General features: G+C 38.4%; 2 protein-coding genes and 1 long non-coding RNA gene across 6 annotated transcripts; 2 read left to right on the forward strand and 1 right to left on the reverse strand.

The window, feature by feature from the left end:
- Window positions 1–272: 272 nt before the first annotated feature.
- Window positions 273–13,491, reverse strand: LOC140755486 (uncharacterized). Of its 4 annotated transcripts, XM_073090764.1 has the most exons (10): window positions 13,330–13,491; window positions 12,301–12,461; window positions 11,466–11,707; window positions 10,863–10,923; window positions 10,294–10,532; window positions 8,503–8,645; window positions 6,497–6,682; window positions 6,368–6,411; window positions 5,934–6,019; window positions 5,011–5,100 (listed from the first exon to the last, which is right to left on the reverse strand). In XM_073090764.1, exons 1-10 carry the CDS (start codon window positions 13,404–13,406, stop codon window positions 5,062–5,064), a joined length of 1,278 nt encoding a protein of 425 aa, XP_072946865.1. In that variant the 5' UTR covers window positions 13,407–13,491; the 3' UTR covers window positions 5,011–5,061. The 4 variants fall into 4 exon arrangements, 3 of the variants coding, with proteins under 3 accessions (XP_072946866.1, XP_072946865.1, XP_072946868.1); XR_012103780.1 differs by lacking the exons at window positions 5,011–5,100; window positions 5,934–6,019; window positions 6,368–6,411; window positions 6,497–6,682; window positions 8,503–8,645 and adding exons at window positions 273–1,869; window positions 2,760–2,952; window positions 3,640–3,978; window positions 4,195–4,337; XM_073090767.1 differs by lacking the exon at window positions 6,497–6,682.
- Window positions 12,964–22,257, forward strand: LOC140755512 (uncharacterized). Its single transcript, XR_012103782.1, has 2 exons — window positions 12,964–13,133; window positions 21,526–22,257. It is a non-coding gene; the product is annotated as an uncharacterized LOC140755512 (long non-coding RNA).
- LOC140755506 (uncharacterized) lies at window positions 14,398–17,161 on the forward strand. The gene is made up of 2 exons (XM_073090797.1): window positions 14,398–14,941; window positions 16,819–17,161. The coding sequence occupies exons 1-2, from the start codon at window positions 14,708–14,710 to the stop codon at window positions 16,954–16,956; spliced, it is 372 nt and encodes a 123-aa protein (XP_072946898.1). The 5' UTR covers window positions 14,398–14,707; the 3' UTR covers window positions 16,957–17,161.
- Window positions 22,258–22,286: the final 29 nt, after the last annotated feature.

A 22,286-nucleotide genomic window follows, 5' to 3' on the forward strand; every position in this document is an offset into this window, starting at 1 on the left:
CCTTTGAGATTTTTTCTTTATAAATATCTCAGGTATGTTGGTTTCGTCGCGGTGTTTTACTTCACCGTTTAAGCAAGTGATAATTAATTTGTAATACGCACATAATTTTGAACAATCAGAGGTGCGTGCCTGGGATTTGAACCTCGGATCCCTAGATAGAGAGGCCGGGTTTCTTAACCACTACGCTATCACTGAAGACTAAATAATATATAATTTATATTTTTTAATATAATTAATATTATGATGACGTGTGATGAGAAAAACGACAGATAGATGACTAAGAACTGTGTTTATTCATACTTGTACATAAAACATACAGAAATGGTTTCCTAGCTAATGCTTTCATTGAGGGCTGCGGGGCTACCGCTCAAGTCAAGCGCTGCTTAGCTAATGAAAGATCCTATGAATGGTCCCTGGGATGGACTGCGGGGCTATCGCATCCCTTGACCTCCTAGCTGGCTTTCCTTGAGGGCTGCGTGGCTACCGCTCAAGTTAAGCTGAAGACTCCGAGTGGACTGCGGGGCTATCGCACTCGTTGCCATCTAACTAGCGAATGAATCTCGGCAAGCGGCGCGCGCTATTTATATCGTTTGATGTCGCCGCTGTGTGCGTTCGGTGCGTAGACTCGTCCCACCATCTTCTTATCGTAATTGTCAATGTGTGCGTGTGCGTTCATAAGGCGGATAGTACGACGTTCTGTTACAATATATAATTTTAAATATCATTCAACATTTATTTGCGGGAAAATTATTTATAATCTTTGACTAAATTATAGTAAGTGATCGTCTTGGCATAAGGAGACAAATTTATTCTAGAAAAAGTACGCTTTCTACACTCACAGCCCCACAGGATTCCCTGTGACGTGGGTGCCATGGACACACACAAAGACGAAGACACAACACCCAGACCCAGAACAGACATCTAAGTTCATGATTCAGGTATTTGTCTGGCCGGGGATCGAACCCGGTATGGTGACCGCTCTGCCACGCGGGTCGTCAATATATAGCAAGTTCTTCGTCGTTTTCTTCAGTTCTGAAGGTCGTACTCTGGTAATCCTGTGGGTGATCTGATGAGCTTCCATGCTACCCTGTCTTCCACTTGTCTGGCAGTTGTCACTGAAAGTCCCATATCTTTTATGGAGTCAGACCATCGGCTAGTTGATCGGCCTCTAGGTCTTCTCCCGTCTACTTTGCTCACAACTTTTCAAGGTTGTTTGGCTCTCTTCGTGCTATGTGGCCAAAGTAGACAACCCGGTTTTAATTTTTTGCTGGTGAAGAATCGACTTGTTGGTTCTTTTTTTATAATATGGGTGTAGTAGACGAGCATGCAGTCCAACCGATGGTAAGTTTCTGCCGCCCATGGCTATCTGCAATCCCAGATAGGATTAGATATTCCTATCTGAGGTCGGCCACAGATGTGCTGCTACCGCTGAGGACTAAGCTGAGACGCCTCGGAAAAGTATGTCTCCCTTACCACACCCTTCAAACCAGAACAGCAGTGCTTAACACTGCTGTTATAACAGAAATAGGTGTGGCGGTGGTGCCGCCGGAGTCGAACCACAGGGGTCTACTACCTTAAAACCTTTGGTCTTCGCCTTTTAATCGACAGCCCCACCACCTTGCTCTGGATCCCCACTCTCCAAAACAAATTTGCCATCTAATCCTCTGATGCAAATAGTGTGATGTCATCTGCAAATCTCAGTTTGATCTTTTTGCCACCAATTGTGATTCCTCCATCCCAGCCATCGAATGCTCATGATATACTCTCCGTAGATGTTACAAGACCTCTCCAAGTGGTCCAGACCAGACAATTCCGATTCTTGGAAAGTAACTTCCGATAAAGTGCTTCCGTTGCGGCGCCTTCATCCATCTGAATTAAATTATAATATCATAATTAATATAAATTGACTAGCTGACCCGGCAAACGTTGTGTTGCCATATAAATAAAAAAAATTAAGGGTGAACAACCCTTATCACTTAGGGGTATGAAAAATAGATAGCAGCCGATTCTCAGACCTACTGAACATGCATATAAAATTTGGTGAAAATCGGTAAAGCCGTTTCGGAGGAGTACGGTAACTAACATTGTGACTCGAGAATTTTATATATAAGATTAAAAGCAACAAATACTTATCAACTAAAATCAGCTTTTTTAAATATCAAGATGCATTTTCCCAAATAAGATATGCATATTTTCTTACACTATATACATACATAATTAGTTTCGGTTATAATCCGTGTAATCGCAAATCCGGATAACCTTTAACCTTTTTAATTTTGTAATAGGCCTTTGATATGGCCCTTTGGCAAAGAATGCTATTTGTAATAAGTCAATATAAATTACCTTAAAAGAAATTAGGGCTCAATAAGTTATATTTTATTTTTTAATTTAAGAACTCCCTTTATATAATACCTAATAATATAATACATAATAAGCGGTGGTAGAACCCTTTGTGGTTCGACTCCGGCGGCACCACCGCCACACCTATTTCTACCTAATAACAGCAGTGTTAGGCGCTGCTGTGTTCCGGTTTGAAGTGTTGTTAGTGTTAGGCTGGGACGCCTCGGAAAAGTCTGTCTCCCTTGACAGACTTTTCCGAGGCGTTCCAGCTTAGTCCTCAGGGGTAGCAAGGCATCTGTGGCCGACCTCAGGTAGTAGGTCCGTGGGCGGCAGTAGCCACTTACCATCAGGTGGACTGCATGCTCGTCTGCTACTCCTATATTATAAAATAGAAACCTAAGTAAGTAGTTATATATTACCTCAGTGTGCACCGATAACTCTGTTTCTTGTGGGTTTCCTTTTCTTTCGTTAACCATCTTGTAATTATCTACTAGTTACTCGTAGCTTAGTGGATTTGCTGCTGTTTGAGGATGGACTAACCCTTTTACTTGTGATGATGTACTAGCTACAGCATCAATCTTGATCACTTCGCCGCTTCACCTTTTCTTTTCTCTAAATAATAAATTGAAAATATATATGTATAGTAGGGTGGTCGTTAAAAATATTTTTTTGAGACCTAAAAAATCCTTCCTTTTGACGACAAATGTCGAGAGACATATTTTTTTTTTTTTTGGTTTAAGCAAAAAAAAACACGTGCCGCCGAGCGACTTAAGGTCATTTTTTTGATAAAATTGTATTTTTTTAAAAATTCGTACACAATATTCCGATTTGAGAAAAACTTGTAAGGACTTTTTTGTAGGGAACTAAATTTTGTAAAAAAAAAGTCTCTTATCATTTTTTTAAAAGTTCATATTTATCAAGATATTCCCAATTATACCGAAGCAACACAAAAAAATGTTGACTTTTCAGTAAATAACATTTAACAATTTAAAATGGATTAGGGGAAGTCAACCGCGCTGGACAAGTGCGTATTGGTAGACTTCACATACCTTTAAGATTATTTTTTTTAATTTCTCAGGTGTGCAGGTTTCCTCAAGGTGTTTTCCTTCACCGTTAAGCAAGTGATAATTAATTTCTAATACGCACATAACTTTGAAAAATCAGAGGTGAGTGCCTGGGATTTGAAGCGGACCCCTCGATCGAGAGGCCGAGTTTCTTAACCACTAGGCTATATGCTACTTTTGGTATCTTAAATAGTAATAATTAATTTAAAAAAATATTTTGTATGTAATATCTTACATTGGAAGATGGTGAGTCTTTCCTTCTGTATTTTGCTTTAATTTTAGTTTTTCGCGATATTCTTTCGATCTTTGTGCAGCCGTTTTGGGTACTTTTTTTAGTTTCGGTTTCTTTAGTTTCTGTCTGTCATAATATGCTTTGGATCTCTCTCTATCGGTTTTAGGTTTTTTAAATACTTGTAATAGGTCTCCCTCATAACATTTATCAGATCTATTTGTATTTTGTCCTCGTATATTCTGTAATTTCTGTTTCTCACGATATTCTTTACATTTTTGCGCATTTGTTTTCTTTTGTGATCTATTATCTTGTACTTTAGTAGTCGATACTTTTGTTGATTTGCTATATAAATTAAAAAATATATATATTTATTATATCTATATGACTAAAATAACAGTATCTAACCTAACCTAACCTAACCTCTGTCCACTATTATGTGTTTAGAAAGCCATGCGCGTCATAACCTTACTACATACAGTCATACCAAAATTTAATACCGAAATACCCAGCGTACCGCGCGATAAGGAACTTCGTTCCACAATATGTACACCCGCTTACCGGGTCTTCGCAGGCCCGGTGTCGTGTGTCCGCGAGTAGCAGTGTTCGCTGTTCCCGCTGTTACTGTACTCCCCGGAACACACATCCGCCCCTCTCTCCCCCTCGTCCTCATCCACACTCTCCTGCTTCACTGTCACCGACACCTGGAAACGAAACAAGGTGGTGGTTTGAAGGTGGGAGAACCCTTTGTGGTTCGACTCCGGCGGCACCACCGCCACACCTATTTCTGTTATAACAGCAGTGTTAAGCTGCTGTGTTCTGGTTTGAAGTGTGGTTAGAGACATATATTTTTTGAGGTGTTCCAGGTTAGTCCTCAGGGGTAGCGGCGCATAAGGATTAGCGAAAAATGCTGAAACCAGTTACGAGGCCGATTTTGATAAAAACTAAAACTGCATCATTACTTTTTTTGAATATCTTTTTCCCTGGCCGGGAATCGAACGAGTTTATTTTGAAAAAAAGAAATACACTCTCTATATTATTCCACTATCAGCTGATAGTGTTGCTTATTAGGATCAAATTCTGGGAAGTAATGTTATGTGACAAATTAAAAGAAAAGGAACATTTTGAAGAAAATACATATTTTTTCATACATTGGCAATTGGCATACTAATCCTTAAGGATAAGATGTGAGAGTAAATAAATAAAGTACATCAGAGAACTCTTAGATATTAACCTGCAAACTGCTTTCGGGAATTACATTAACATCACCTTCATGGTATACTGTCTCCTTCTTGACACAAGCATCAGTCCCGCGCAGTGCCCCCACTGTCTCCATGTGGATATCTATGGGCTCCTCCTTTATCATCACATCCACTGCTGTGTGCATACTGGGTACTGTTACCTCCAACATCTCTTTAGGAGGATCTATCAAAGGAATAGGGTCATGTATAACTTGTACTGGAGATTCTGTAACAAAAGAGTTTATTTAAAAAAAATACGTGTGGCACTCGGAGACTGCCGCGGTAAAGCTATTGCATAGCATTTTTATCAACTTATGCAATTAAAATTATATATTTATTTTATTTATGCAGTATGCAAAAAGTCATTAACCCGTCAACTGGCGTGTGCGCCCCGGGGCGCACAGATCGTTACTAAAAAGTATCACCGCTGTGCCGGTCGGAGTGGGGGGTGTTAGGTTTTTTCGTTACGGAATTTCTGGATTCGGTCTCCACGCTCAAGGCCCGCGATAGAAGCTATGCAATAGCTTAATAATGTACACAAACATTTTGATTGTACATTTTTGAGAATAAGTACAAACAATCCAAATCTCCGAATTCATTTGTGCTTGATAGAATGTTATATGCTTCTTGCGGATTGTGGCAGGAATTTAAATAGGGTGAATCGCGTAATTGATTTCTCAAGTCACAAGTCTCAATTTGAAGTTGCAAAACATTTATCATCATCATCATCATCAACCCTTTACTGTCCCACTGCTGGGCACGGGTCCCCTCTTATAATGAGAAGGATTAGGCCATAGTCCACCGCGCTGGACAAGTACGTATTGGTAGACTTCACATACCTTTAAGATTTTTTATAAATCTCTCAGGTATGCAGGTTTCCTCATTATGTTTTCCTTCGCCGTTTAAGCAAGTGATAATTAATTTCTAATACGCACATAAATTTGAAAATCAGCGTGCCTGGGATTTGAACCTCGGACCCATCGATCGAGAGGCCGCGTTTCTTAACCACTAGGCTATCACTGCTGCTGACATTTATGAGCGAGTGGAATAGACAATTACCATCGCCAGGAATTCCTGTGTTCCTGTGTAGAATAACTTCGGGAGTAATGCATTCATTAAGCTGTTCATAAATATGAAGTCGTTGGCTGTGAACATAGATTAGTAAAGATACTTCGCCGCCTTGAAATTGAATGAAGCCACAAATGGCTTATTAGTAAGTTCCTTTTTTGAATTCTTGACAAATAAAAACATTCTTAGAGAAAATTTACGAATGAATAGCTAATACTGCGTAATTTACATAATAAATAAATAATTATTTCAAATATTTTAGGGACATTTTAGCACGGAGACGTGGCAAAACTTTTTTACGCAACTATTTCAATTCTCAAAACTGATTACATTTTCTTGTTAGGAGTGAGTAATCCTTACTAATCTATGGCTGTGAAATTGATTTTCCTGTAGCATAACATTTTCTATATTTTCAACAGCCCTACCTTGCACGACATTCTCTTCATTACTGCACAATTTTCGTCTTTTTCTGTGAAAAATGAGGAAATCGTAAAGTTAAATAATACTGAGGCATATATTACAATTTGTTTTTAAATATCATTAAATCAAATTACATATTCACGTAGGATTTTTCTGCTTTACGTTGACGAAATTCTCTTTGACGTTCAGCATTTGTTTTTGGTACTTTTTTCTTTTCTTCATTTTTCTTCAAATTTTTCTGACGCTGATAATATGCCCTTTGACGTTCACGATTTCTTTTTCTTTTTAGCTCTTTTTTTAGCTCTTTATGCTTTTCTTCTCTATAAAAAAAAGAAAATATCTAGGTATAAATAATAGGTATAAATAATTAGGTATTAAAAGTGTAATTACACACCAAAATAATTATTCATTCAAAAAATTTGAACAAAAATAACGATATTAAGAGTTTGATCATCGAATTTCGCGCAATGTACATTTATATAAATATAATATCATATATACTTTCTCTGCGCGACATTAATGTGTATTACCTATACATAAAAAAAGGTACTAAATAGTACACGTGCTTGGTTTAATGGTTTCTGTTATATACATAATTAAGAATGAATTTACACAGATAAATATATACATACATATTGAGAATCTAAATTGAGAATTAGTGTGTGTGTGTGTGTGTGTGTGTGTGTGTATAAAAGAGGGCTACTTATTTTCATATCGCTTATTTTAATATCAAAAATTTTGGTTATCTTTATAGCAGTATTATATATAAATTAACAAAACAAAAAATAAAACTGCATTTGTAATAATAATAATAATAAAATGAATGTACATAGAGTACTAACTCATTTTCTTTCACTATTTTTTCGTGACTTTCTTCATTTATAAATGCACTTTGTTTGTTCATATTTAAAACACTTTGTACACAAATTATACGAGTACAGATATTCACTGTTGTACGTAGATGATAAAAAATGCCTATACACCTATAGTCTGATTCATAATTAGGTGTCCAAAATGTAAACAAAGAAATGTCATTGTCAAAATTAACACGAAACAAAAACTTTAACAATCTCAACAAAAAACGAAAATTTAACAAATATACACAATTTAACAAACGCGTTATGTAAACGAGAAAACATTCGAATTCGATCACAATCACAAAAATGAATAATATTAGTTACGAAACTTAAAAATGACAGCACAAGAAATGTCTTGGATTCCGATTGTGTTACGATTATCACATTTTAATTTTGTACCATAAACTTTGTTTTTTATTTTTATTACTGTATGGGACGAAATTGAGGTGATATAAATATTAGAAAATGTGAATTAATCTTAATATATTTAGATTATTATTTTATTATTGTTGTATTACTTTAATATCGACAAAAAAAAAGAAACTACCATTTCTAACGCATTTTCTTGATAGGTCAACACCTTTGTTTACATTTTGAACACCTAATTATGAATCAGACTATATATACTTTCTCACAAACAGCTGATTACGGTAGTTTTCCAATACAACCAATGCCTCCTGAAGGCGGGTTTTTCGTTACGGAATTTCTGGATTCGGCCTCCACGCTCAAGGCCCGCGATAGACGCTATGCAATAGCTTAACAAACAAAAATGGCGCCATAAATCATAATGGCGTTTTGATTTTGTCCTGTCAAGTCTGTCAGTTGTAATTGTACGTTTAAAAATTACAAACACTCTTTTAAGTTATTTTATTAATCCAGAATTCAACATATCTTATGTTGATAAAACATATTATTTGGATAATGTGGTAATATAATTTTAAATTTTATAATGGGAATATAAAATATACTTCACGCAATTTTAAGATTTCCGCACGGATTATAAAATAATGTGTATTACTGCCATCTGTTTTCAAGTTGACGAATTAAGGTGTTAGGAATTTTCGTTACGGAATTTCTCGTTCGGTCGCCGCGCTCAAAAAAGCTATGCAAAAAAATAATGATATTTTAGTCCTATATTATACGGCGTGGTCTCTCGGCCTGCCCCCTCTCCGCGAACTACGCACTATAGCAAAAGTGTCGTGAGGACTTTTCGTGACGCTCGCCTAGCCCCCTTACCCAGCGTACCGCGCGATAAGAAACTTCGTTCCGCGTTATGTTATTACCGGGTGTTCGCAGGCCCGGTGTCGTGTGTCCGCGAGTAGCAGTGTTCGCTGTTTCCGCTGTTACTGTACTCCCCGGGATACCCATCTAACCCTCTCTCCCCCTCGTCCACATCCACACTCTCCTGCTTCACAGTCACCGACACCTGGAAACGAAACAAGGTGGTGGTTTGAAGGTGGGAGAACCCTTTGTGGTTCGACTCCGGCGGCACCACCGTCACACCTATTTCTGTTATAACAGCAGTGTAGCGCTGCTGTGTTCAGATTTGAAGTGTGGTAAGAGACATACTTTTCCGAGGCTGACTTAGTCCTCAGGGGTAGCGGCGCATCTGTGGCCGACCTCAGGTAGGAATATCTAATCGTATCTGGGATTGATCGCAGATGTCCATAGGTGGCAGTAGCCACTGACCATCAGGTTGACTGCATACTCGTATGCTACTCCTATATTATAAAAAAGTGGATTCTCAGCTGAAATCTTTGAACCACGAACCTTCGAACACTTTGTCTCATGAAAATTTACACTACTCCTACGCTCTAGCGGCTTAAGGGGAGGGGAGGTCGGAAGGTGTGGTCCGATCCTGGGGCGCCACCAAACACAGTTGCTGAAAACACTGTGTCACTCAGCGAAAAAAAGGTCACACCTATTTCTACCTAATAACAGCAGTGTTAGGCTGCTGTGTTCCGGTTTGAAGAGTGTGGTAAGGGAGACAAACTTTTCCGAGGCGTTCCAGCTTAGTCCTCAGGGGTAGCGGCGCATCTGTGGCCGACCTCAGGTGGGAATATCTAATCCTATCTGGGGTCGATTATAGATGTCCATGGGCGGCAGTAGCCACTTACCATCAGGTGGACTGCATGCTCGTCTGCTACTCCTATATTATATAAAAAAAGAAAAAAAAGAAGGTCACCGAATCACAGTCGAATAATTCTATGACACATTTGTATTTTAGTAAAATCATATCAACTTTTTAAACTGGAGCCTCCATTCAACTTTCCGCCCCGGGCCCCTCACGACCTATACCTATACATATACATACCTATGGTCTGATTCATAATTAGGTGTCCAAAATGTAAACAAAGAAATGTCTCTGTCAAAATTAACAAAAATAAATAAAAACTTTAACAAAATCAACAAAAAGCGAAAAATTAACAGATATACACAATTTAACAAACGCGTTATGTAAAGGAGAAAACATTCGAATTCGATCACAATCACGAAAATGAATAATATCAGCTATGAAACTTAAAAATGACAGCACAAGAAATGTCTTGGGTTCCGACTGTGTTACCATTATCACATTTTAATTTTCTACCATAAACTTTGTTTTTTATTATTATTACTGTATGGGACGAAATTGAGGTGATAAAAATATTAGAAAATATGAATTAATCTTTATTTATTTAGATTATTATTTTATTATTGTTGTATTACTTTAATATCGACAAAAATAAGAAACTACCATTTCTAAAGTATTTTCTTGATAGGTCAACACCTTTGTTTACATTTTGGACACCTAATTATGAATCAGACTATAGAATGTTGTAGAAGTAATTACTCAGAAATCAGCAAATAATTATTCATATGTCTATATAAATGCTTTTTTAGTAGTAAACGGATTGTAATCTGATAGTGTTGCTTATTAGGATCAAATTCTGGGAAGTAATGTTATGTGACAAATTAAAGGAAAAGGAAAATTTTCAAGAAAATACATATTTTATCATACATTGGCATACTAATCCTTAAGGATGAGTGAGAGTAAATAAATAAAGCACATCGGAGAACTTTCAGATATTTACCTGCAAACTGCTGTCTGGAATTACATCAACATCACATTCCTGGTGTACTGTCTCCTTCTTGACACAAGCATCAGTCCCGCGCAGTGCCCCCACTGTCTCCATGTGGATATCTATGGGCTCCTCCTTTATCATCACATCCACAGCAGCCTCTGTGTGCATACTGGGTACTGTTACCTCCAACATCTCTTTAGGAGGTTCTACCAATGGAATAGGGTCATATATAACTTGTAATGGAGTTTCTGTAACAAAAAGCATTATTTGAAATACTGTGGTAAGGGAGATATACTTTTGACGAGTTCCAATGTAGTCTTCAGTGGTAGCAATGCTGTTTGATCTCAGATAGGACTATAATCCTATCAGGGATTAATTACAGATGTCAATGGGAGCAATAGGCATTTACCATAAGGTTGACACTTCTGTCACTTCTATATTATAAAATGAATACTTAAAGGTTCTTATTTGACCAATGCGGTGGACTATGTTCTCTAAACCTTTCTCTGAGAGCCGTGCCCAGCAGTGGGACATTAATATTTTAATGACAACTAAATTGAATATTAACATATACTTACTTTTAACATTTATACTTGTTTCCGGAGTTTGTGGCCTCACATATAATTCTATTTCTTGTGCCTGCAAAAATTGTATTTTTAAAATCTTATATATAATATTCTCGTGTCACAATGTTAGTTACCGTACTCCTCCGAAACGGCTTCACCGATTTTCATCAAATTTTATATGCATTTTCAGTAGGTCTGAGAATTGGCTGTATCTATTTTTCATACCCCTAAGTGATAAGGGTTGTTCACGCTTAACATTTATTCATTTATATGGCAACACAACATTTGCCGGGTCAGCTAGTACTTTATTATTATTTATCTTTAATAATATTATGAATGTGTGAATAAAATTAAATAAAAAATAAAACACATTCTACACTCACATCCCAACTAGAATTCCTGAGCGGCTGTGTTATGATTTAAAGTGTGGTAAGAGAGACATACTTTTCTGAGGCGTTCCAGCTTCGACCTCAGGGGTAACGGCGCATCTGTGGCCGACCTCAGGCAGGAATATCATATCTGAGGTTGAGTTTGAGGTTGAGGGTGTATCCACTTACCATCAGGTGGACTGCATGCTCGTCATATTATAAACAAAATGGGTTGCTGACGACATACCTTTGCTTTCATAACACTCCTATTATCTTGAATTGGTATAGCATCTTCTTGACAAGGTTCTCCACAAGTCATCACACATTCTGGTCTTATTATTACGTACGAAGAACCACTTGAACTCCCATCACTTTCAGTTTGAACTGTCTGTTCTGCGATTTGTTTTTTACGCTGTCTGTAAGCTCTAGCACGTTCTGCTCTCTTCTTTTTTCTTGCTTGAGTCTGCTCATCGGTTGTAGACATTTTAGCTGAAATACAATATTTTTTTCAAATAAAAATTGTGCTGTCGGCGACCCGCTACTAGAAGGGACTAGAAGTTTGGTGCTCACTCTACTAAGAAACTCTTTGGAAATCCCTACCAATATTAATTAAATAATTGAAAGGCCCTGGCTTAAATTAATGGATTGCACTCCATAATCATTTCATATTTTAAATATTACAATATTTAAAATATGAAATTAAATTACACTTGCAAATCATCCAATTTCTTTTGGAACAATTCATACCCATGTGCCAGACATAAACAAATATTTGAACAAAGACTTTGCTCACACATTTGAACACTTATTTGTTTAAATTTTTTAACCTGTCACTCATGTGATGGTCTCCACCAAGTCCAGTTCTTAGCACATGTGTAGCATGCTCCACACATATTTGAAGTTTTGATGTGCGCTCGTAAAACCACCAAGGACACCAAGTGGCAAAGTGCAAATATTTGAAGCAAGTTTTGAACAAATACTCAATGCTTCGCTGTATTCAAACATGTATTCAAATATGTGTACAAACGTTTGTTCTGTGTCTGGCGCAGGCCTTACATATTACACCTCATTTTCCTCCAAACCTTTTATACGTTGATAGTATGCCCTTTGGTTCTCCCGATGTCTTTTTCTTTTTTTCTCTTGTTTCTCTTCCTTCGAAACTTTTATCTTCAAATCTCTTTGACGCTGACGCCATGCCCTTTGGTATTCTCGATTTCGTTCCTTTTTTTTATATATTGTTTCTCTGAAAAACGAAAATTATTTATTATTATCTTATTTCATTTAATTTTATTTGAAACTATTTCTTTGGTAACCTACACCGCAAAGTACTTATTACGATGTTATGAAAATATAGGATAATGCTATAAATTATAAACATTTTTCTTTTTATAACTTAGTAGTCGCAGACGAGCAAGCAGTCCACCTGATGGTAAGTGGCTACTGCCGCCCATGGACATCTGTAATCAACTCCAGTTAGGATTAGATATTCCTACCTGAAGTCGGCCACAAATACGCCGCTACCCCTGAGGACTAAGCTGGAACGCCTCAGATAAGTATGTCCCCCTTACCACACTGCAAACCAGAACACAGCAGCGCTTAACACTGCTGTTATGATGCAGAAATAGGTGTGACGGCGGTGCTGTTGGAGTCGAACCACAAAGGCTTCTACCACCTTCACATATTATATTACAATTTCTTTTTCCATGCTGACTCCAGATGACATCTTATTTATGCAGCTTTAATCTACACTAATATTATAAAGAGGAAAACTTTGTTTGTTTGTTTGATTGTAATGAATAGGCTCAAAAACTACGGGACCGATTTTAAAAATTCTTTCACCATTCGAAAGCTACATTATCCACGAGTAACATAGGCTATATTTTATATGAAATATATTTGATAAATAGATTTTGAGGTGTTACAAAGTTTACCGGGTCAGCAAGTTTCTTATATTTATACACACAATGAACGATGTTACATAAATCTTTGCCTTTAATTACTCTTGAGAACCGACAACTAAAAAAACATCTACCCACATTTTCTATCTACATGTGTCACATTTCACTCGAGCGAAGCCGGGTTTTCATCTAATATGTACATAAAGTACTCACTCATTTTCTTTCGCTATCTCTTCGTCACTCTTGTCATTAATAAATGAAAGATCGATAGCACTTTGCTCAATTTCCATATTTTAAATACTATATTTACACGAATTTTACGAATACACAAAAATCACAGAACTCCTATACCGAATTACTGACAGTGACACTGACAAGTGACACAGCCAATGTTGCCAGGTCAGATTTGTAATATTACAGAGGAATCATTAAAAAAAATACAATAGATCGGCATGAAAATACAGTGAATCATAAAGTGAAATGCAGTGTTTTTAAAATAAATAAAAATACATCATATTTTTGAAAAATCACATTGTATTTAAAAAAGACATAAATTCATCTATATCTATATCACTTGGAAAAGGTTTATTTTTATTAAATATTTGATCAGTGAAAGCTTTTATCATTATTTTCAAAATTTACACAGCAAGTTGAATTTCGTAATATTGACTAGCGAGCTCAAATGTTGTCCTTAATTGTTTTTGTAATCAATCGATTTCTTCTTTTGTTTTTATGACGTTTATTTCGCGAAACCTTCCTTCACAGTCCTTCCCTTTCCGGCAACACTGTTAAATGGAATACGGGGAATACTCGATTATTGCCATTTATTGCTAATGCATTAAGCCGCATCTACACTTTTGTTGTGGTTAACAAACTATAAACACAAGCCAAACACCGAACACAAACAACCTTGTTGTTTGTTACAAACACAAACTGGCACATATCATATATCTTCAAAAAGCAAAGGACAATGACCATTCAAGAGTGCTCAGCTGAACCGGGACAGAGACCGGGACAGCCGAGTAGAACACGAAGTATTTTAAAAGCAAACACAGGTATTTTAAAAACATGATATTTTAATAGGATTATAGGAATTATTATAGGAATATTGTAAATATCTCAAAAACTGATAAAACATTAAAATATGCCGAGATAATATTGGATTACCATACCATGAATGAATAATAATACTTTTATTCATTCATGTCACTTTAACCACAGTATAAGGATGTAGATATTTGAACCGATATTTAACCGATTTTAGTAATTTGTCGATTCAATGAATAGATATTTCGACCAAGAAATCGAAACTCGAAGTTGATTGAATATTATCAAATGTGCTTCGATCAACAATACCCAATATATACTAACTTGTTGAAATGTTGATTATTTAGCACACTCTTTGATTTAAGCATCCACCAGTAAAGTTGGCAACCCTGAATCTATTTTGTCTGTATATTTTACTGTGTGATTTAAATTTAGAAAATTCGAAGTTTGCGCGTAAACTTCTCTTGGCGAGTTCGAACTTTGAAGAAGCTCCGTGTGGCTTTTCGTAACTTATATTTGAATAAGTTATTTTATTTTAGCCACAATGCCTACAACAAATGAAGAAAATAGAGCTGAAAAAAATAATGAAACTACAGAACGTGCTCGAGCTTCTAGGCATAATAAATTAATCGTAGAACAAACAGTTCAAACTGAAAGTGAACCGACTGCAAGTGGTTCTTCGTGCGTAATCAATCCAGAATGTGTGGTTAATCGTGGAGAACCATGTCAAGAAGATCTTATTCCAATCCAGGATAATAGGAGTATTATGAAAGCAAAGGTATGTCGTCAGTAACATTACTGTCCCACTACTGGGCAGTGGGCACGGGTCTTTTCTCATAGAGAGTTTAGGCCACGGACTACAGCTCTGGCCTGATGCGAATTGGTAGACTTTTCAAACATTTGAGAACTTATTTGCGACTTTCAAGCGTGTTTCCTCACGATGATTGACGATCCGCGGAGCGGTTACTATACCGGTCTGACGCGCAAAGGGCTGCGGGTTCAATCCCCGGCCAGACACATCTGAATGTGGACATCTTCTGGGTCTGGGTGTGTTTGTATTCGCCATTGTGTGCGCCCACGACACAGGGAAAGCTATTGTGGGGATGTGATTGTAGAAATGTCTTATTTTTTCACGTCTCTTCTTTCATACACATAATTTTTAAAATCAGTGGTGCATGCATGGTGTTTGAACCTCGTTGAGAGGTAGAACTCTGGCCACTCGGCCATCTCTCCTCGGTGGGACAATGCTCCATAGAATTTGGGTACTAAACGTTCATTCTCACATGAAATGTTTTTTGTTACTTATTCTTAATAAATTTTATATAAAAAGTAGCTGACCTGGCAAATGTTGTGCCATATAAATAAAAAAAAGGTTAAGCGTGAACAAACTTATCACTTAGGGGTATGGAAAATAGATAGTAGCCGATTCTCAGACCTACTGAATATGCATATAAAATTTGGTTAAAATTGGTAAAGCTGCTTTGGAGAAGTACAGTAGCTAACATTGTGACACGAGAATTTTATATATAAGATTAGCTTTTACTCAAGGTATCACTCACAATCAAGGATTTTTGTCTATCCCTCGGGAACAGTACTTTTTTGTAAGATAAAATGTACCCAGTATACTTTTCTAAACCTTTGGCAATATGAGTACAAAATTTTAATGAGAATTGATTATTTAGTGCAATGTGTGTGCAGCAAATAAAATTACACATATTCATTTTTATAATATTAATTAGGATAAAAACGTATAAAGTATTTTATAAATATATTTTTTGCAGGAACAAGAAATGGGATTATGTGTGAAGCTGCAAACACCTGAAATGAATATAAAATTTAAAAGTAAGCATATGTTAATATTCTATTTAGTTGTCATCGACCCAGTACTGTCCCACGGCTCTCAGAGAGGGCTTTAGACACCATAGTCAACTGCATTGGCCAAATTGGAACCTTTAAGTATTTTTTTCTATTCCATTGATAGAGCCTCCTAAAGAGATGTTGGAGGTAACAGTACCCAGTGTGCACACAGAGGCTGCTGTGGATGTGATGATAAAGGAGGAGCCCATAGATATCCACATGGAGACAGTGGGGGCACTGCGCGGGACTGATGCTTGTGTCAAGAAGGAGACAGTACACCATGAAGGTGATGTTAATGTCATTCCAGACAGCAGTTTGCAGGTTAATATTTATAAGTTTTGAGATCTACTTTATTTACTTTTACATGCAGTCCACCAGATGGTAAGTGGCTACTGTCTCCCATGTACACCTGTAACCAACCCCAGATAGGATTAGATATTCCTACCTGAGGTCGGCCACAGATGCGCCGCTACCCCTGAGGACTAAGTTGGAACGCCTTAGACAAGTATGTCTCCCTTACCACACTTCAAACCAGAACACAGCAGCTTAACACTGCTGTTATAACAGACATAAGTGTGGCTGTGGTGCAGCGGGAGTCGAACCACTCAGTTCTATAGGTATCGCCAAACTGCTAGTCTGCCCTGAAGTTGTTGCGAGCAGGTGTAGTCATACAATATGCTATGGCGACGCGATTCATTTCTATATTCAGAGAGGACTAGCAGTTTTACGCGGACTATACCACCTTCAAAAAACTGCCATTCAGGTTTTACAATTATAATTTTTTATTTTTATTTTCAGGACAGAGTGACAGTTAAGGAGGAGGGTGTGGATGAAGGCATGGTGGAGAGAATGGCAGATGTGTGTATCGGTGAGAGAAGTAATAGTAGGACCAGTCCATGGACACATGAGGACAGCGGAGACCCAAAGACACGGTAAGAACCTTTTATGCGACTATGCGCAAAAGAAGATGTGGATCCCTTGTGCGCAGACTGCGGGGCGGTACGAACAGCATCCTGAACATGTTTGAAAGCAGATTAGACGGCCGATACGTGGGTCATTGCTGTGCCATTTCTAATGGAATGACATAGCAATGATTTCACAATATGTTATATCATAAGTTTTAGATCAAGTACTAACATAGGATAAGTCTATAATGTAATACTAACACATATGAGTCCTGAGGCTTGAAATAAAAAATATTATTATTATTATACAGGGTGAATTTTTCAAATGGGCGTTCAGAGCCAAATCCGAAACTATAAGGATTAGCGAAAAATGCTGAAAGGAGTTACGAAGCCGATTTTGATAAAAACTAAACCTGCATTCGTTTTTTAAAATATCTTTTCCCTAGCCAGGAATCGAAAGAGTTCATTTTGAAAATAAAACACCTGTATTAGTCCACCATTGAATAGTGCCACTTATAAGGATCAAATTCTGAGAAGCTATGCTATATGAGGAACTTGAGGAAAAGGCTAGTTTTCGAAAAATACATACTATACACAATGTAGTAGTCAGGGAGTCAATGCGGTCGAACACAATATAATAATCTTTGGGGGCTCCTAAAACACACATGGGGCCCCTGTCGCATATACCATTGCAACCATTTTTGTTAAGATATGCAGATTTCCTCACGATGTTTTCCTTGCTGGACGCGTGCCTGTGACACGAACTTCGGTTCCCTCAATCCGAGGCCGAGTTTCAATAAGCTATCTGATACTAAAACATACATTATATTCAGGACGGAGTCACCAGCACCATCGACGGAGTCTCCTCACTCTAGTCAGACCTTCAAAGAGGAAACTTCGGGCATAATAAACTATGGTAAGATGCAGCTTATAATCCGCGCCAAACTTCTAGTCCGCTCTGAAGTTGTTGCGCGCAGGTGTGGTCAGAGAGCCAATGCGGTCGAACACAACTACAAGGATATACTCCGTAGCAACGTAGCACGCTACCTGCGCTGTCGCAGTGCCGCTGATATCTACAATTAGTTGTTGCGACGCGACTCGTTTCTATATTTAAAGCGGACTAGAAGTATGGCGCGATTTTTATTTGTTCCTTGTTGTTTTTTGTTTTGAGTAGCAGACGATCACGCAATCCACCTGATAGTAAGTTGTTACTGCTGATGGACATCCGTAATCAATCCCAGATGAGATTAAATATTCCTACCTAAGGTCAGCTACAAATGCGCCGCTATCCCTGAGGACTTAGCTGGAACGCCTCGGAAAAGTATGTCCTCCTTACCACCTTCAAACCAGAACACAGCAACGCTTAATACTGCTGTTGTTAGAAATAGGTGTGGCGATGGTGCCGCCGGCGTCGAATCACAGAGAGTTCTACCTTTAAAACTGCTTGGATAAATTTAATAAATTATTATAAGAGTCATTTATGATTTCTACCATCTTAAAACCTTTTATTATTGATTCAGGAAACGAAGAAAGCACTGACTCCGAAAATGACGATGACGTCAGCGTGCCTTTTTACATCCCTAGATCGGTTTTAAGTAGATTGGAGACGCCCTTGGACGAAGATGCTGATGTTCCACTTCCCCACCCTCCAAGCGCTTCGGACCAGCCTTGGGGTACCTATACTTTTGATTGGCGAACGTTTCCCGACCCCCCGACAGTTTCGTCGAGGAGGGAAACTTTCTCGAAGATTAAGATAGGTCCAACAGTTCCAAATACTGATCCTTGTGGGATCTTCCTTGATATATGGGATGAGGAGTTTATGAACTATATAGCAGGGGAGACGAATAGGTATGCCCAGCAAGTGGAACAGCAGATGCGACTCCAGGGTACTCTTGATTCGAACAGGATCTCCCAATGGAAAGATACGACTGTTAGTGAATTGTATGTGTTCTTTGCGTATTTAATAGCTATGGGGGTAGTCGTGAACTCGCGGGTGAAAGACTACTGGTGTTCTGATGTATTTGCAACTCCAAACTTCAGCGAGCATCTCTCGTTAAACCGTTTTATGTTACTTACCAAGTTTATACACTTCAACGACGATCTGTGTGCGACGGAATTGGGCGACTTTGAAGCGAAAATTTTCAAAATAAAGCCGGTATTGCAGCATCTAAACGGTAAATTTCAAATGATGTGTAACCTCGGCCGGAATATCGCCCTAGATCAGTCGGATAGTTGGTTAGATGGCGTCCAATTAGTTCCTAATAAAGCTTCGGGGATCAGGAGTTATGAGGTCTGTGACGCCGAAACGGGTTATCTATGGCGGTTTGAAGTTCACGCGCATAAGAAATCTGTACAATTTGAGACGGTAACAGCATTTGTTAAGATGGTCATGAGGTTGTTACAAGGCCTCGAACAAAAAGGGTACACGATATGGATGGACAGTTTCTTCAATTCCCCGTGTTTAGCTCGCTACCTCAAGTCACTGGGTTTTGACTGTGCGGGAACTCTACGCACGGATCGACAGTTCGTACCACAGGAGCTTCACAACTTGAATGCCACATGTATGAAACCTGGTCAAATCTCTGGCCTTACATCAGGTGATGTGGATATCTTGGTATGGAGAGAAAGGTACAAAGTATCCATGATCTCGACTTACCATGGCAACGCTGTCACTCAAGACAGCAAGTCCATAAAACCCAGCCTGATAGCGGACTACAATACAATGATGGGTGGGTTGGACAAGAGAGACAGTTTACTCGCAACGTACCCGATGGAAAAGGATCGTACGAAGAAATGGCACAAACAATTCTTCCGGCGTCTCTTAAATGTCTCCATCTTCAACTCTTATATCATTCACCGCTCGTCCAGCCGTTCTTCGCTAAGCCATCGTGAGTTTCGTATGAAACTGGTTGGAAGTTTGCTTGCTAATTTTTCTCATGTTGTCAAACCTCCTGGAACACCGTTTCCGTTAAGCCACTACCTGTGGGAGTATCCGAAGGTGAAACATCAATGCCGGAGCCGATTCTGTGATGTTTGTAAGAAGAAGGTGCGTACTTTCTGTGTCGGGTGCAAGAAGCCTGTATGTATACAGCCGTGTTTCTATAATATGCATTTGCATCTTTCAGAGTCTTCAGAGACAAATTAGATTTTTCTACACTAATATTATAAAGAGGAAAACTTTGTTTGGTTGTAATAAATAGGCTCAAAAACTACTGGACCGATTTTAAAAATTCTTTCACCATTCGAAAGCTACATTATCTACGAGTAATCGGCTATATTTTATATGAAATATACGAGGGTGCGTTTTTAAGTCCGCGGAATGGCGGGGTTGGAGGGAGGATAGCGGGCTCGTTAAGGGCGGTACGTGTTAAGTGACTCATAAATAGTATAAATATAAAGTTTTATCACAATTGCATCATTATTTTTAAAACTATCGACAATTACACAACTCAATCCGGAAGAAAATTTGAAGTATGGAGAAAATCGAGCATCGCGCCGTTATAAAGTTCCTTACCAAGCAAGGAAAGTCTGTGCAAATCATAATGGAAAAGATGTCATCGGTTTACGGGGACTCTTGCCCTGGAAAAACGATGGTTTACAAGTGGAACAACCTTTTTAAGCTAGGCAGGGATTCACTTGAAGATGACCCACGACCAAGACGGTCTGTTGAGGGGACCACTCCGGAAACGATGGCGAAAGTCGAAAAATTAGTACTGGAAGATGCTCGGCTAAAGAAGGAACAGCTTGCAGAAATGGTTGGAGTATCGGATACAACCATTTTTAAATTTCTGCATGACCATCTTGGCATGACTAAGGTCAGCGAGCGGTGGGTGCCGAGAATGCTCACGCCGCCTCAAAAACAACAGCGCGTTGAATGTTCCCGTGCGTTTTTGGACCTCTGTGAAGAAGATAAAGATATTGTACTGAATCGAATTGTTACTTGAGATGAAACTTGGGTTCACCATTATAAACCTGAGTCTAAACAAGACTCCATGCAGTGGCATAAAAAGGGTACAGCACCTCATAAAAAGTTTAAGGTGTCACAATCGGCCGGAAAACTCATGGCGACACTCTTTTGGGATTCAGAAGGAATTTTGTTAATAGATTATAAAGATAAAGGTGTCTCTATAACTGGAGAATATTACGCAACTATCCTGGAGCGGTTAAAAGAAGCCATCAAGGAAAAAAGGCGGGGAAAATTAACCAGAGGTGTCCTGCTGTTGCACGACAATGCGCACGTACACAAGAGCCGTATTGCACTGGCTGCCCTGCATAAGGTGAGCTTTGATATTTTAAATCACCCACCCTATAGGCCAGACCTGGCTCCCAGCGATTATTATCTCTTTCCAAAAATGAAAAAAGAGCTTCGTGGAAATAATTTTTTTACAGACGAAGAAGTTAAGGACGATTTTTTCCGACAAGGACGAAACATTTTTTTAAGAGGGTTTAAATAAGTTAATACAAAGATCTTAAAAATGTATTCGTCTTGCAGGAGAATATGTAGAAAAAGAAAAATAATTTTGACATTTTATTTTCCCTCCTTGTCCCTCATTCCGCGAACTTAAAAACGCCCCCTCGTATTTGATAAATAGATTTTGAGGCGGTACAAAGTTTGCCGGGTCAGCTAGTTTTATAATATAGTAGTAGCAGGCGAGCATGCAGTCCACCTACGTAAGTGGCTACTGCCCATGGACATCTGTAATCAACTTCAGATTAGATTAGATTCCTACCTGAGGTCGGCTACAGATGCGCCGCTACCCCTGAGGACTAAGCTGGGACGCCTCAGAAAAGTATGTTTCCCTTACCTTCTCCCGTCTTAAGGATCCAATTCTGGGAACTAATGATATATGACAAACTAAAGAAAAAGGGAAATTTAAAGAAAATACTCCTTCCGGCGTTTTTCGCTAATCCTCATGCGTTGAAGGTGGTAGAACCCTTTGTGGCTCAACTCCGATGGCACCACCGTCACACCTATTTCTGCCTCATAACAACAGCGTTAAGCGCTGTGTTGTGGTTTGAAGTGTGTGGTAAAAACTTTTCTGAGGCGTTCCAGCTTAGTCCTCAGGGGTAGCGACGCATCTGTGGACGACCTCACGTAAGAATCTAATCTTATCAGGGGTTGATTACAGATGTCCATGGGCGGCAGTAGCCACTTACCATCAGGTGGACTGTATGCTCGTCTGCTAATGTTCCCACCGAAATGTTATTGTCATACTTGTGGTATGTAAAGAATGTATAAAAGGAAAGCTTTGGTTTTTGTACTGGGCACAGACCTATATACTGGGTATAAAACTTTGTGATATATTTTTAATAAATGGCAATAAATTAAAAACAGTGTTTTTATTACCTTTTATCTGGACA

The sequence above is a fragment of the Epargyreus clarus genome, unplaced genomic scaffold (genome assembly GCF_041222505.1).
Source record: "Epargyreus clarus isolate Ecla_fem2 unplaced genomic scaffold, WU_Ecla_fem_2.2 ptg000033l, whole genome shotgun sequence".
NCBI classification, from domain to species: Eukaryota; Metazoa; Arthropoda; class Insecta; order Lepidoptera; family Hesperiidae; genus Epargyreus; species Epargyreus clarus.